This window comes from Gymnodraco acuticeps, unplaced genomic scaffold (genome assembly GCF_902827175.1).
Source record: "Gymnodraco acuticeps unplaced genomic scaffold, fGymAcu1.1, whole genome shotgun sequence".
Lineage (NCBI taxonomy): Eukaryota > Metazoa > Chordata > Actinopteri > Perciformes > Bathydraconidae > Gymnodraco > Gymnodraco acuticeps.
This window is the reverse complement of record NW_022989974.1, coordinates 2,717,531-2,734,610: the sequence shown is the minus strand read 5'-3', so window position 1 is coordinate 2,734,610 and position 17,080 is coordinate 2,717,531. Positions and strand designations below refer to the sequence as shown.

Here is a 17,080-nt window from a genome sequence, read left to right as displayed (position 1 = left end):
GACCTTTGGGCTATTTCCTTTTTAACAAATCTTGTAGGAGTGAGATCTTGCGGATGAAGCGGTTCAGCATTAATAATGTATGTGTGAGGCTTTTTATAGAGCACAGCCTTTGAGATTCATAATTCTATTCACATTAGGTTTCAGAAAAAAAGTTTAAGTTTTAATAAATAGGTATTAAAACTTTAACTGATATTAATAGCACCAATTAAATGGCATACTGTGGAGTTATGCATCATTTCTGAACTAGTATAGTGGAAAACCCACTCGGCAGAGCCTCCCTTGGCTCTCCGTTTCTCGCACTTTATCTTTCTCACAGTTTCTCTTTTTTAATTCTAACACCCACATTTTTTTATCTCACTTCATCACTGTCTCCTTTCCAAATAAAGAGATTGAATTGACAATCCATTGTAGGGATTGACATTAACATCTGTGCAAACCTTTCAAGGCCATCATACATTTTAAATAATTGTTCACGCTATAAATGTGTGAGACGCAGCATTTTACTCCACCTCATCATTCCATAACCAATTCACTGAACATTACTGCTACAAGATGAGAGCGCCTGACCATCCGTGGTCGTGATTGATGAGCAACTTTCCTTGTCTCCCACATCATTGTTTCCTCTAGTGTGCCAGGTGAAATGGTGTATGTTAGTCAGCCAATAGCCATTCATTTCAGTTTATGAAGTGGAACCTGTACTGGATGGTCATGCCATTAAAATACATTAGCATGCACGTCTTGGCTACAGGTTCCAAGCGCTTGCATGTCGGGTTGTTTCAACCAAAGCTCTATTTCACAGGTGACTGAAAGACCCTGCATGCATGTTACTGCAGCTTGTCTCTACTGGCTCCCAAGTACAAGTGTATAGGCCTTTCACTGTGGCCAGCATTAGCTAGGAGCACTACAGGGAAAATCTCTGTTGGATTTACTTCTCTCTTTTTGTGTTGCTCTGATGCACTACTGTGCCCACGGAGATATGGTGGAAAGTAGAAACGAGAATGTGCTTCCTTTATTCTTCAGTTCTGTACATGAGACTATCATTTTCATGCTGGAGCCAATAGATTTGTGTAGGGATTAATCCTGCTGCTTGGCTAGAGTGACGCAAACATGTCTTGTGAGCTGATTAGTAAAAGCAGTCAGAGAGAAATGAGATAGAAGGGTGGGGAAATGAAGACGGAGAGAACGAGAGTGAACGAGAGAGAGTGAGAGAAGGGAAGAAAGAGGAGCTCAAAGAGAGGGAAGGGTTATGCTTCTTTGCTCCGGTGATTCCCGATGGAATTGATTCTCCAGAGATCTCCCACTGTCCCCTCTCTCCCCTTCGTTCCGCCCCTATTACATACCTGTCCAGAGGATGAATGATCTACACATTACCCAAGAGTACCGCTGACCGGTACACGCATCAACGACTTCCAGTGCAGAGGGGGAGAGGAGATGGCAAAGGATGGAGAGAGGGAAGAGAATGCTGTTTGATTGGAGATGAACATGGGAAAGAGAAAGTCAAAGCGAGTGAGGGGGAAACCACAAAGGCGACATTGGAGAAAAAGAGTGGAGGTGCGATTAAGGGACAGGATGGAGCGGTGCAGGGGATAATAGAGGCAATGAGTTAGTGTATTAAGAGGGAGGCACGGGAGTGGGGGTTAAAAAACCAGGGATTCCCATGGAAGAGAATTAAGCTTAGGAATCTGGTGTGTAGAGGTTAGGCTTTTCCATATAGCTCCGAGGGAGGCAATCAGGGCTGACGGAGACTGTGCCTGTATCTCCAGCCCTGTAGTTCTCCATGCTCTCCTGGGGGATAGGTGTCACTTGTGTGGAGAAATAGAGCAGCCACTTTAATGAATGGAGCTCTTTATCTGAGCGGCGAGTTATTGCCTACTGAGTAGACACTATGGAGCGGCTCTTTTTCCACGGTACTGATCCCCAGGGCAGGGGGGCGAGCATGAGGGAGAGGAGAGAGACGGCTGGAGAAAGGGAAAGGAAGTTCATATTTGGTGCCTTATTTTGTAACAGAGTATGACATCTCTGGCTTCCACGCTATAACAAATCCCCGAAGCATGGCCGAGCATCGCTGATGAGAGGAGCATTAGTGTGGAAGGCTGCAAGAAAACCGCACAATAATAACACCCACTGGGAAGGCCTCAAACTGTGTTGATCTCTACTACAGACATGGGATTGTTTTAAAGTATTTAAACCAACTTCCTCATAGCATGGAAAACTTCTCATTTTTAATCACAAAGTTTTTGTCAGACTAATGAAACAAGGTCATACAAAAAGGAGGGTTTGGGGTTGCCAAAGTAGGACATAATGTTGTTCCTATGAACATTGGGAACAAGTTCAATCTAAATGCATTCTCCACTGGGTTCATAGCAGAGACATTTCAGTCATTTTCTTTAATAAACTGACCTGGCCTATGATGACAACTACGCTTTCTGGGATAACAATTTATATAATAATCTCCAGGTGTAAAAGCATACACATTCAAGGTGCATTTGCTTTAAAAGGAGATGAAAACATAGGAAAAGCACTTAATAATAATAATAATAATAATGGGTTTCATTTATAAAGCACTTCATATTTGACTTCAAATCCCGAAGTGCTACAAGCAGTGAGCATGAACAGTATAAAAACATTACACAACACAGTAAAATTAATAAAAAGCAATAAAAACAAACAAACAATAAAATTAAAATAAAAGGGGGGTAATAAATAAATAAGAGGTCTAGGGAAAGGCAGACTTATTCATCTGCATTCCTTTCACTTAATAACCTGGAATTGTCCCTGAATCTGCCTAGTACTGTATACTGCCATTCTGAGGCACAGCCGAGCTGATGGAGGAGGATGCAGCCGGGCTAAAGCTCTGTTCTCCGCGGGCTCTGAGAGCAGCGCAGCTCCCCCAACGCTGCCTGATGGCTTTAATTGGTCTCCTTTGGCTGGGAGCTGAGCACAGGAATCCCTGCACACTAATGGAGGGAGCTGCAACTAGAGTGATAACTCTCATACGCTGGATCGTGCACATACACTCAAACAGACAGACCAATGTGTGCACACTCACCTGTACGCACATAAACACTTACTACACACACATGTACAAAGTAAGCATTTAATCCACCTGGGAAACCCGCCAACACTTTCTATCTCCCTCCTCTCTGCATTCAGACATAAATCCATACAAACACATAAACCTGCCATAAAAATCTGATCCTATGTGAATATGCTTTTCCTTCACATGCCATGCTGGAGAGACGAGTAGAACCCTCCGGCTGTTTGATTTCTACCTGTTAGATGATAGTGTTCAGGGACTATTTCCAACATCCAAGCAGGGGTTCAAGTAAAGGAATAAGTGCCTCACATTCTTAAGATAGAGCAATACTATCTTCCTGTTTAGTTCTTAAATAAAAATGGATATTCTCAGGGTTCATCTCATCATGAAACCCCATCTGCTGGACCAAAACGCTAGGCTTTAAGAGATGTAGCGAGGAGAAAAATAAATTATGAAGAAATAAAGTACCATGCAAGAGCTAATATAACATTCTTGTCATTACTTAAAACTGAAGCATTTAGAGAAAATACAGTGTTTGGTGTCTATAAATCATGTATCAGACATTTTGAGAAGCAAAGTAAAAATGAAGAAAAACTCAGTTTTCCCACTGTTGTCTCTCTGGGGAACGATTATAGATGTTATTATTCTAGCAGACAGATGCTGTTTGTACGGAGAAGACCATCTCCAGAGCATTGCAAGATAAAATAAGAGCAAAAAAAGAGAGAAATATACATGCAGACCTGTGGCGGCAGGTGGAAAATATGTTTGGTGGGGCTGTTGATATAGTGAGTAAAACATTTTTTTTGGGGAGAAATGACCCCTTAAATTAGGACTTCTGGTGATGTAATGGCGCGTTTCCAGTGCAGCGCGGAGCTCGCTTTAATGCTGCGTTCAGACCGGACGCGATGCGAATATTCGCTTCGCTCTAAACGCTCCTATCGCATCGCTCTAGTCGAGCTTCACCGCGACTGCCAGCTGTGTTTACTCGCATCATTCAAACAAGACGCGCTCGGGAGCTACAACTACAACAAAATGAACATATTTTACCGTGATTAAATTGTAATACACGTTTCTAAATGATGCCAACGTAACAACATACTGATACCGGTTAGTAAAAACCATGAATTAATGCTTTGACAAGTCTGCAGACAGACGGCAGGCGAAAAACCTTTTAGAATGCTTGTTTTCTGAATGGAGCTTGGCTAAGCTAACGTTATATATGCTCCGACCGTCCACACTCACAACAACGTCCTATACAGACATACATAAACCAGCGAATGTATTCTCCATGACACAGACAGTCTGTGGTTTGTACTTGTTTAACTTTTGTCTAGTTTCTGAACAGATCGTATCTGTCCCCGGCTGTTTTTGAAGAGCAAGCATGGGAAACAAAAGACAGCATTTACCTGTTTGCATCCAGCTAGCCATGCCTTGCTGGTGTACCAGCTACGTGAGAAGCCTTGTTGATACGTTTTGTCTTTTTCACGAGCTTGCAAATATACAAATCGGGTTGGTCCGGTCCAAGGTCTTTAAGCAACAGTTTATCTCCCAAACTTCTCCTTTCGAAAGGATTGGAGATTAGCTCTTGAACGGAATTGGGCGGGGACCGAGGTCCGGCGACTCCACCTGCACACGAAGCCATTCTCATCCAACTCATCCAACACCTTGGTCACTCACGAGTCTAAAAAACAACTCACCTCAACGCACGTAAACAACGTGGGCGCCAACGTGAGGGCCCTCGTGACCAAAATATTTGACGGCGCTGATTGGCTGAAATTATGTTACGGCGGCACAGTTTACTATTGAGACTTTTGCAACGTGCTGGTTGCCGCCCGGTAATGATAAACTAATGCCACGGGCAAGGCCAGGCATTAGGCATGTTTTGGCAGGAAACATGTGATTTATCAGTAATTGTAGACATCGTAACACAGATTAACGAGATTTTATTGTAGATTATACATTTTACTGATAACAATTGTATGATATTTACCTTGTTCATTAAAAATAAAAATATATTTTTTTTTTAAATATTTTATTTTAATATTTTTTTTAATATTTTTTTTTGTATGTGGGAATAGGTGGGGCGGGCCCCTAGCGCCCCTATGGGCCGGCCGCCACTGATGCAGACAAACCGATTGTAATACCAATGGTCGAAGTACAGTATAGGAACCACCTCTTAATCTAATGAGCATTAGACAGAGAGAGGCCCATGTGTCTGAAGTGCACAGAAACAAAGCTGACGGAGAAGATCAACCACAAAACTCAACACATCCCAGCTCCAACTGTCACTCTAATTACCTCTCTTTACTGTCATCTTTAGCATCAATTCCATGCTAATGCTGCTCCGGGTTATGCTGGTTATGGGTCTGCAAAGTTTCTACTTCCTCTAATGAGCATTGGATTTCCATAAAGTGCGCAAGTATGTGTTTTCCTGTAGTGGCTGCATACCCTCTGTACTGTATGTGCAGTTATGTTGGGTGCAGTTATGTTGGGTACAGGATTTGTGACTTTATGGCATTGTGCCGATCTGGATTCTAAATGGGCTAAGCTGTGTTTACTTTTCAAAGACTTCCACATGAATTATTGATGGTGATTAGGGATGGGTATCGTTTTAACGGTACTACTACTTTTATCGATACCGCTTACCGATCTGGTCTTTTAACGGTACTCTTATCGGTTCTTTTGGAGAAAAGACTATGGTAAACTAACTAAACAAATTGTGAACAAAACTAACATTGCTTTTTATTTAAATTAAATAAATAATATTTCACATCAAAAGAAACAACAGTGTTTTAACAAATCATATTAAATAATGTGAGGGCAGAACTGTAAACAGAATAGCTGAAACTTTAACAAAATAAATAACTCAGTTACCTCTAATCATTAACCCATTGTATAATTTAGTTAACTCCGTGTGCTGATAGCATACATAACACCTGACGTGGAAACGTTACTCGTGGATGGGGCTACAGAGCTACTAGAGAGACAGTCGAAAACGGTGCATTTCACCAAATTGCTCGTGTTACCGCCCTTACATGCTAAACTCTTATTGCACTTTTGACAACGAGCATTGTCCACATCGAGACGGGTAAAGTTTAACCACACCTTGGAGTGCGTTCTCTTCGCCATCTCCGCCGTGTGTGTGTGTTCGTTGTATGCATGTAGCAGAGCGTGCCCCGCCCCCTCGCACACAGACGGGGGAGAGAGATCTCTCGTCTGGATTGGAAAGATCATAAATACAAAAAATAATCAGACGCATTTTGCAGTCTTTTTGCGTATTAGAAATGGAGTTGGCGAAACTAAAACTGCAATATAATGTTTGTGTAGCAGATATGACATCATTTTTAGATGTCTCCAGTACCGATAAAAAGACAGATAACGTCGGAGCTTAACGGTACCACGGTCTTTAATAATTCAGCCCGGGGCCCATTTAATACCGGGGCTCGGTACCCATCCCTAAAGTGGTGGTGCTTGGAATTAGCCTAGAATAATCCATCTAGGCCTATCTTGCTTTCTTGGTGCTGTGTCTCTCTCCAGGGTAAACCGGCTGAGTGGAAACGTAGGTAGCTTTGCACATAATGTGTTTCCCGATTGTGTTTCCCGAAGAGTGTAAAATGGTTACCTAAAGTAGCACTTAGACCTAACCTTCAGAGGATAGACTATTCGAGCAAAATGGGGAGAAGACCAAACGTTTTAATTTTCTAGTTGGAAACACAACACATGCATGGGTGATAAAGAATAAGAGAACACATTTTGTATATTATTATTAATCCCTATTTGAGCCTAAAGTACGAGGTTGTTATCATTTTGCAAATATGTTTTTTCATCATTTGCCAACAAGTAATTCCTCAGGGCATCATGGCAATATTTCCAAGAGACCTAATGATCCTCCTCTCCTCTCACGCTATCCCTTTGTTAACTCATTATAGTGTAATTTAATGAATGATTCTTCTTGTCTCTTCCTACATTGTTAACCCTTTACAGTACTGTAATTTACCTGCAAGGCAACAGTCCCTGCTCCTTCTTTTGGTCACGATAACTGTTTATTCACTGTGATTCCTTTCTGCTATCCCTACAATGCTCTCTAAATGAGAACGCCTCAGGAGCTTTTCTTTGTTTGATTTCAAAGCATCGAGGGAACCTTGGGAGTTCTCCGGTGTTGGGAGAAGGGAATGTGTGGCCTGAATACCTGATGCAGCAAATTCACCTCACAATGTGATTTTACGTTATTATCCCCCTCTTTCGCTCATCTCTCTTGCTCCTTAATAGAACACAATCTTATTACATGAGCCCGAAGGGAAAACTGCAGGAACATAATGATTTGCTTTAAATGTGCCTGTGCATTGGATTGTACTGTAAAACGTATACTCAACTTAGTGGCCTCTGTGTGTGAAGGAAGAACAAATGTAACATTTATCAGAGGTAATCTGAACGATGCTGTAGGAGAGCTCAAGGAAGACAAAGCTCCTACATTTCAGAATGTCTTCCTTCCTGCTCTTGTCTGAGTGATGCCAATTTGTCCAGAGCCCGATGAATTTTTTCTTGGCCCTCTTTGGTGTCAGAAAACGAATAGGCTTTGCATCTGAAGTTTGGTAATAAACTCTTGGCTTAGATCCATCCCTTGGACCGAAAAAGCCTGAGAAAAGAATAAAGCGCTGTTTCCTCAGCAGTCTGTCAGAGGCAACTGGCTCTGCATTCTTTCCTGTTTGTGGGTTACTTACTTATTAATTCTTTGGCATGAGAATATCCATCTGCCATAACTGTGGCAACATACTTTTGAGCAGTGGATGAAGTTTAAGAGCTAAGCACTGTGGAAGAGGAAAACTTGCTTAATTATTCTGACTGTGGAGTCAGGAGATGTGTTTATCTCATTATGGCCATCTGAATGAATATGCACATGTCTTTGCTGAGAAAAAGCTGCAGTATAACACAAAAAGAAGAAATCAAAAAGTGTGAGAACGGGCTAAACTATTTCAAAAGTAAAGTGGAGTCTAAATGTCTCTGGGTTTTCAGCAAATGGAAGACGTCTTTTATGTCGTACTTGTGTATGCAGCGATGTTTCTCAGGTTTCTAAAGTGTCCATGTACGAAGCAGAGATTGATCTAACGTCTTTCACTCTCTGATGGTCCCTCCCTGTTGGTATCCCTCTGTTTCACCCTGCTGAGATAATCCAAGCTGGCCAAATTCTTCTGCCGAGCAGGCCCACATAGGGGCCGTCCTGCTGGGTGCAATATGCCACCTGCCTTCCCAGCAATGCCAGGCCCGTAGGGCTTCAAGCCCAACTGTGGCGTCTTGTCAGTAAACAGACAAAGATGTATGAATCCTTTAAGTGACTCCGGGCAGGTAGTCCTCCTGTGACAATAACATGTTGTCGAAACATGACAATGAGCTATTTGCTCCATGGGATTACTGCAGATCTGTTCCCTGGTGACGCCACACTGTAACCATGCTCTAATCTCCCAGATACCTGCCACACATCATCAGATACAGAGCTGATGCACCTTTTAAATGGAACCGCTCTACCAAAGAGAGAACCGTTAAGATAAGCTGCGGTCTATCTCTACAAAGTCAATTACACTTAGCCTGTATGGATGGCCTGAAAACTCCATCCACCAGAGCAATCAGTGCTGCACCCTGCTGAGCAGACCACAGAATATCAAATTAAGTTCATCCGTCAAGGGAACATGCTGCTCTCATATCTAATTGGCAGTTGAGGCTTAAGAACAGGATCTCTAAGAAAGAGTGGTGATCAGTTTACTTCCTTCTCCATTATTTTCGTTATACATGTCTCTGCTTTTATCTGCTCTCTGTCTTTGCCTGACAAATGTTTCAATGCACAGTCAGCGCTAATGAGTGCAAGATGGGGGTCTGCTGAGGTTTTGTCTTTATCGCTGGCAAACACTCAATTGGACATGTTGCAGGGCAAACATCACGGATTATCATCCTCTTGTGAGCAAGGATGAAGAGCCTTTCATATTGTTTTGAAGACAGAAAGCTACTTTATGCTTCATGCTCAGGTGACACCATTCACAATATCTTTCTTCACCAGTCTTGTCACAGAGATTTTAATTATGCGGGTTTGGGGGGGGTCTGCTGTAATCCTACAGTGTCTTCTGTTGGCATTAAATCCCATATATCACACACCTTATTAGTTGGCCTAAGGGATTCAATATACAAGATTGTGTCTATAACAAGCCCTCTTCCCTGCAGAGTACACCCAGCTGAATTGAAATAAATAACTGAATAAAAGGTCAAAGTAATCATGGTTTATGTTGTAGGGATCTGGAGTGGCATGAGCATAACGCAGCAGAACACAAACCAGGCATGTTGGCACATACTCATTCACTCATTACTGCTACAGAGGAAGCTTGAAAACAACTGCAGCACCAACAGGGCTCTGGGCAGCTCACTGCACGAAGAACAATGTGGGAGTTAGTTGATGGTAGTTCAAATGTATTCAATTAGATTAAAATGCTAGAGTTTTCTTTGTGTTGGCAGTCAACCACAGCCTCCTTTTTCTGAAGGAATTCAAACTATGATTTCAATTTAAAGCTAGCTTGATGATTGGATTGAATGTGACTTAGCTATGGCAATCAGCTGATGATCCAGTCTACACTGAGGTGTTACTGTCAGCAGTCAAGATGGAACAACTGCTACCAAAACCAAAAGCGAGTATAGTCGATCAGAGCTGTACCATTACATGGAAACATTGAATTAAACTGAAGAGCAACGGTTGAGGATCTGTAAATCTAACCTTAAAGTACTGTAATACACTTTTGTAAAGCTGTGTCTGAGATAAATGCATGAACATCATCATGACATTATTTTGCCCACATGATATGCAGTGTTATTGTTAATAGAACCAAATATGCCATATTAGTGACTATTTATTGTAACACTTGGGAAAACATAAGATTCAAAGTAAATCAAAGCGCCACCTGTATAACAATATGACAGATATATGATTAACAATGCTCTTTAGATTCACACTGCTATAGGCACAAAGATGTCTGAATAATTCAGATGTTTACTTTGGCTGATATTTGTTATAACATCACATCTTCACAAGGATAAGAAGCAGTTTGAAAGGCGACAACGTATTTTCTATTTTTAATAATTGTGCATGTTGCTCTCATTACCAGGTTTATCATCTATTGTTTGATTTAATAACATTTTCACCATGCAATTACTGTCAACAAATTAAGTCAACAAACAAAGGAATTAGAGAATCAATTCACTAAAACGTGTTCATTACATATCTACTGTTTGGGGGCATCTGACACAATTTAAAAGAAAACAGTTGCAAAGATAATATATTAGTTTCATCACATGCAGAACATATTTGCAATTGATTAGAAATAACTCATCCCTCCCATTTATACCGTATAGTGTTACACTCATTATTCATTGTATATTGCATTTGAGGGATCTATCAGTTTTTATCAGTGAGCAAAGCACTTGGTTCCAAACTACATTTTAATGTCATTTTATCTTTCATGTACGGCTTAAACTAGGGCTGTGTCAGTGGAGAAAAACATGTTAACACCTGTAGAGAACATCAGAGGTAAAAGGTTTATTCTGTGTTGGCCGTTTTCCTTTTACCTTGAAAAAGTGGTCAGAACAGAAGCAATGGAGCCTGCTGAGGTTTTAATTGCATTACTTTTTTAATGAGCCCAGATAAGGTCTCTCACACATCATTACTTACACCCTAGCTACAGCTCAACTTAATGTTTATTATCGTGTCTCTGAGCAATGCTGCAAGATCATCACCCTCTGTAAAGGTGTTTGGTGGAGGCTTTTTTGGAGTTTGATTTACGCGGCTGTTAATAGCTGAGAGGATCACATGAGGATTAGTGCATCGTGATTATCAGGTTAAGCTGTGGGCCTTTCTAATCGCTATGTTAAATGGTGGTGTGTTCTTTTGAATAAACCAGTGGCCTAGTTTTTGCACTCAAACTTTCTGTATCTTTGTTAGATATATCTTAAACTCTTACTTTACTTACAGTACCCTAACCAGAAGGGGAAGGAATGTATGAGGTGAATAATTAACAGACTTAAAAATGCTAGACTGATTTAGGAGAAAAAAAAGATAACATGGTATATGATAAATGGCCTATACTAATATTGGGATTGTCTACTTTAACAAAAAAATGCTTTACAATTGGCCTCTCAATCACCCGTTCACACACACATACACATCAATGGTGACCGAGCGGCTATGCAAAGTACTGGTGTAGCCAAAAGAAACCAGCCACAATTTTTCTTAACAATGTTTAAATAAATCCTTACAACGGATACTATTTTAATTCATTTTTTCTTATAGAACTGCTTTTAAGAAGACTGTGCAAACCAAGTTTCCTCTACTGGAGCTAAACATGTTATTTTACGTTCCGGAGAGTAATTTATACTGTGGAGATCGAAAATGTTCCCACTTGAGCAGTGGATTGAAGATGTTGAACAGATTTAAATTGAGAAGTATATAAACATGCGTGGCGAATGGGGCAAAACATCTCTTGCAGGCCCACTTTCAATCTGACATGCATGCATCTTGTTGACCTCTGTCACTTAATTCCTCAGCTTTTTGCATTGAAGAATAACTCAAAGAATTCAATTTGGGAGCTGAATCTTGAAATGTTCGAGTAAGTGTAGATATGTTGGCCCTGTGAGGGTTCTTCGATCATGCCTTTTTAACAGAGTTGAAAAGCAGTGAAAAACCATGGATCACTGCATGCATCCTGAATAGAGCGTGTGGAGTTGTTTACTATCTACTCATCAAGGCGAGGGGTAAATTGCTTGCATGCAGCCTATTTTTTTCTCCGATTTCCTACACATGACAGGAATCAATAGCCAGATTGCTGGTTCTCTTTCTCTCTGTCATTCCTTTTTTCTTCCAATCACTTTGCAGTGTATACCCCTTGATGCCATGTTTGAGTCATAAATCAACACCATGGCAAAGTGGGAGGATTGGGAGTGTATGTGTGCATGTACTGTATGTCCCTGTGTAGCGAGTACGTGCACATGCATAAATGTTTGTGGATCTGCGTCAGAGAGACCACAGTTGGGTATTACCACATATATCAGTGTGCCTGTCTTCACCGAGCGGGTGTCTGAATGTTTCATCTAATCATTAAATGCTGACAGGCTTCAGAGTAGCGCCACTGATCCCCGTCAGAGGAATACGGGGCCTGACTTCATTAGCCCTGTTAGTACTAAGCTGCTTTACCCTCACTCACGCCTGGCTTAACCTGCACAGTGATAAATGCTGAGAGGAGAAGAAAAGATCGGCAGAGGAAAAGAGGGGTGAGACAAAAGGGAAACGGGAACAAAGGCTTTTAAAGAGAGAGGCGAAGGTGCCAAAGTCAGGTACAGAGGATGAGGAAGTGAGAGATGTGAGGGGAATGGGAGGGCACAGAGCGTGTGAACCTGGAGTTTTCAGAGGCAGCAGAGGGGGATGAAGCTCAAAGTGATGTTTGAACTGAGAGGGATTTACAAATGCAAAAAGGAGCCAAACAATCAATTAACTTGTGTTGCAATTAATCAATTATTACGCTGGCATATTGACAGCCAAAGTGCTTAACTGAGATTCCATCGTGAGGCTCCTACAGTATGTGTGGAAGACTTAGCATTGACCTCTGTGCACACATATGCATCCACACTCATGCACAAGCTTATTCATGCTTGGGCATATCAATCTTAGCACATAGAGATATGCACACACATCTTTGTCCTCAGCGTATTTCTCCAGTACATCCATCCGGTTCCTCTCTTACAAGCACCCCCCCCCCCCCCCTTAACCCTCAGTCTTTTTCTCCTGCCAGCAGAGGTTTTTGGCTGGCTTAAGTACGCCTACAAGCCCCTGAGGGACAGCCCATGACGGATGGCACTGCGTGTGACTCGGATTCGATTCAGCCCATTTGATAAATTTATAGCTGGCATTTTGAAAATGAAATTAGAGAGACGTCTCCTGGAGACTGTTTTTCCAGCACAGGTGCCATAAATATACTTAATTTGGCAGAGGAGAGGGAGGAGGACTGAACATGGGTGGAGTGGTGTTGGATAGAGGATGTCATGGTGGGGGGTGGATAGTGGGGATGTTCCAAAAGTGGAGAACCAAAGAATAAGGTCACACTATAATGAGGTCCTGATTTAATCACGATATTGGTGATGAACATAATTAAAGGTTATACAACCACGGCTGGAAACTTGGAGCTATTACTACGTGCTGGCCTTCGCACTAACACATGTACTGTAGCATTGTACATATTAAACAGATGGGAGACCCCCCCCCCATCTTTCATGTGGAATATACACACACCCACACACACACTATTAACGTCTTTTAAGAGACAAAATGAATGCTTTATGTACACAACATTTGCCTCAAGGCCTCATGGCTCTTCGGTACGAACAGTACTGTCACGGCAGCAACACCATCTATAACTCACAGTGTATGAATGACTATGGCAGGCTATTTATCCTCGTGGCCCTCTCATTGCGCGGGACAGAGAGACAGTGACTGTTTTTGTTGATGCTCTTGACTAAACAGATTTGAATTAGACATATTGGATGGTCAAGAAAATAAAGACATACAATAGCAGACATGGACACGCACGGGCTAAGAGAGTGAGCATTCATTGACTGTCGGGGGTGTGCGGCATTATTTATCTCCCTCTCTTTCAGGAGCGGCTGTGGAGCAGCTGTGGAGCAGCTGTGGAGGAATGATGTACGCCACGGCAGCCTCTGCTCCCCTTCAACATTTATCAGAGAGTGAGGCTGGGGTGACCCACATCACTTACCTTTATAGGCCCACCTGACAGCATGGTACACCTCATAGTCATCACATACACAGACCCCTCAACGGTGTGTGTGTGTGTGTGTGTGTGTGTGTGTGTGTGTGTGTGTGTGTGTGTGTGTGTGTGTGTGTGTGTGTGTGTGTGTGTGTGTGTGTGTGTGTGTGTGTGTGTGTGCATACTAAGTGTAACCTGTCACACAGAAGTACTATATCATCTGTGCACGATATCTGAAAGCAGCTTTAACACATCTGAAGCTTTGAAAGGTGTTAAAATGTCACCATCTTCCCAAAGAAATACTCCTGCTGTTAAGGTTTTTAAATATGCATGTTACACGCTTTATATCAGATCCAGGTGACAATGAAAATATTCTCACCTGCATTGTTCTGCTCTGGTGTGAGCTCGTATAAAACAACACCTATGCTCATAAAGCACAGCAGGGAACCAAAGAAGTTTCAACAAAGCCAGCGGGGGATTCTCCTGAGTGATTGTTTGCTCCTGCTTTGCATTCACAGAGCGAGACACACCCTCCAACATTACTGTACCTCCACTATTAAGAGTAGAGGGCTGGGACTGCTCCGTGCACACACCTGCAGGCTGTCGCTCAGAACTACACCCCTGGAGCTGTTCAGGCAGTTTGACTGTATGGCCCCATTGTCTAACAAAATCAAAACAGCCTACAGGTACGTTCCTACAAAAATCTGCCCCCTCCTCTCTCCCTGAAGATCCACCGTGCCGAACAATCACCTCCCCCAACCTCACATTAGCATACACGTGAAAGTGTAGAGGAGTTTAAACAGAACTGTGATTAGCCTAAACATAAGATTTACAGAAAGCAGTAGAGAACACAGGCTCTCTGTCATAGCGGGATAATGTAGTGTCAGTGGGTGTGAGTGATTGACTTTGTAATCAAACAGATTGTTCTCCAGCAGAAACGATTGAATTTAAAATCAACGTCAACAGCACCATCAAATGTTTTTCATCTCATTAGCAATATAATAAGAAAGAACACGGAAAGACGGAACAACACAGACGCGCACAACACTTCTGAAAATGCATGGGGATCAACAGGTGACTGATGGGCTGTCTTACCTCTTTGTGATGACACGGCGGTATCTGTAGATGAAAGAGAGGAGACACACAGAGGAATGCGTTAGTAGCTGACAGGACAATTCAAGAGATGACAGTCACGGCGGTGATTTGCTGCGAGAGGGGGCGAGCCACCGAAGAGGATAAACAGATAAGGTGGACGGGGGGGCTTTCATCTCAGATCTGCAAAAGGAATATCCACTTTATACTCATGCATGCTTGAGTAATACACACAGCAGCTTTTCCCCTCCACAAAGACAGACCAGGTGGAGAAAAAAAAAGCATCTGAGCAAACACATTGCAGAGAGCCCTCAAGTAGAGAGATGAGAGTCTCCAGACCCCTGAAAACCCTTGAACTCGTACACAATTTCTCCTGAGTGAGCTTTCTAATAAGTAAAGAGAATGCCTTTGAGGTGCAGCGAGACACAGCAAATCAAATTCTTTCAGTAAGCATTTTAGGTTCTTACTCAGAGCCCACTAGAGACACTCCTGGCCCACAAGGCGTGGATCAAAACATGGAGTGCTTGGAGGGAAGGATGTACTGCAACACTTTTTTTTATGCAGCACTAAACATTCACCAAAAGAAACATGTTTTGGAGGCGTGTTTGTGGAGAAAAATGCAGTACATTTAGCTTGTTCATTTCATCAAATATTTACCAGGAAAGTGTTTGTAAGCTCCCAAGGTTGTTTTTTTATTTAATAGACTTGTCAAACTTGCAGCAATGCAATAATAATAAAAAAGTAGTAGAACACAAAGTTTCATTAGTTGAAATTCTTGAGAACATTTCTCTACTGGCCATCTGCCCAAATGGCTATAGACATGGGAGGGGAATAATTGAATCCGGATGGATTTGTGGTGTGCTGGGCTGAGGAAAGGATAATCCAAAGCTCTGCCTAATTGCCAGAGTAAAGATGGCACCCATTGTGGGGGTGGCTCTGGTGTTTATCAAGGCAGTGTGGCGTGGAATTGGACTTAGCATTAGGGCTTTACACACATTGTTTTGTGAGGTGTTACAGTGGATTTGAGCAAATATTGTCCGTCTGGTTATTACATGGTCTGATTGTCTGCTATGCAACTGTCCATAAGCTTTGCATGTCTTGCCTAATCTGAGAGGAGGCTTCAAATAATTAGTTAGTGAAGCACTCTCACAGCCCAGCGCAGCCAACTTTATCTTTTAAAGCAAATCCTTGGTCCATTCGCTCCTCACCCAAAAGACTTACACTCTCTCCACTGTCCAAACCTGCAGGGTAAGACCATAACATATTACCCATCACAATCACTAGTCCATATCCTACTCTTCTTGTTGTTTGTTACGTTAAAGAAACGCTACAGTATGTCAAACACACATTATTTTGGGCAAGTGCGAGAAGACTGTCAACATTTAAAATGCGAACAAGATTAAGCAGATGATCAGTTTTACAAATATTATGAAACTGTAGTTTTCAATTTGTCATTTATTCTAAACAAATCACATAAATGGAGCAGTCAAACTACTAGAAGGAAAACTATAGGTTACTTGCGTAACCCCAGTTCTCAGAGTAACATGAAGTGAGATGTCTCACTATGGGATGCGCCTCATCGCGGAGCAAACAGAAGCATCAATCTCATTACGCCAATCCTGATTGGCTGGTGATCTTGACGTCAGCGTCAGGGAATTCACCCCCTATAAGTAGCTTGCGCCACAACGCATGCGCCATTCAAAATAAGCACCTCTTCTCGCTTCACCATAGCAAGGAGGGCCGTCTGGTGAGACATCTCACTTCATGTTACTCTGAGAACTGGGGTTACGCAAGTAACCTATAGTTCTCATTCATAACACTCCGTTCGATGTCTCACTATGGGAAATTGTAGCTCCCGTATTGCCAGACGAGCTTATCTCGAAAATCACCAAACCAACCAGAACTTAACAGGTAGAGCTCTGACTCAACCAGGTGCCCAGCACTGCTTGAGTCACACTGGGAGCAGAACGTCCAGCCTGTTAGGAGGCAGACAAAAGTGAGCGGCGAGGACCAGCTCGCCGCTGCACCAATGTCTTTGATGGGAGACATCCTGGACAGAGTCCAGAATGCAGCCAGACTCTGAGTCGAAAGAGCTCGCGGACCCGAGGGTGCCTGCGAACTCTGACTCGTATGAGCCCCAAAGCAATTGCTTCCACAGACCAGT

At 42.3% G+C, this 17,080-nt stretch overlaps 1 protein-coding gene across 1 annotated transcript in view; it reads right to left on the bottom strand.

Annotated features, from left to right (window-relative positions):
- The window catches only part of LOC117543113 (cadherin-4-like), a 230,093-nt gene that overhangs the window by 103,523 nt on the left and 109,490 nt on the right, over window positions 1-17,080 (bottom strand). The window contains 1 exon segment of the mRNA XM_034211189.1: window positions 14,920-14,943. Coding sequence (XP_034067080.1) covers window positions 14,920-14,943 — 24 coding nt within the window.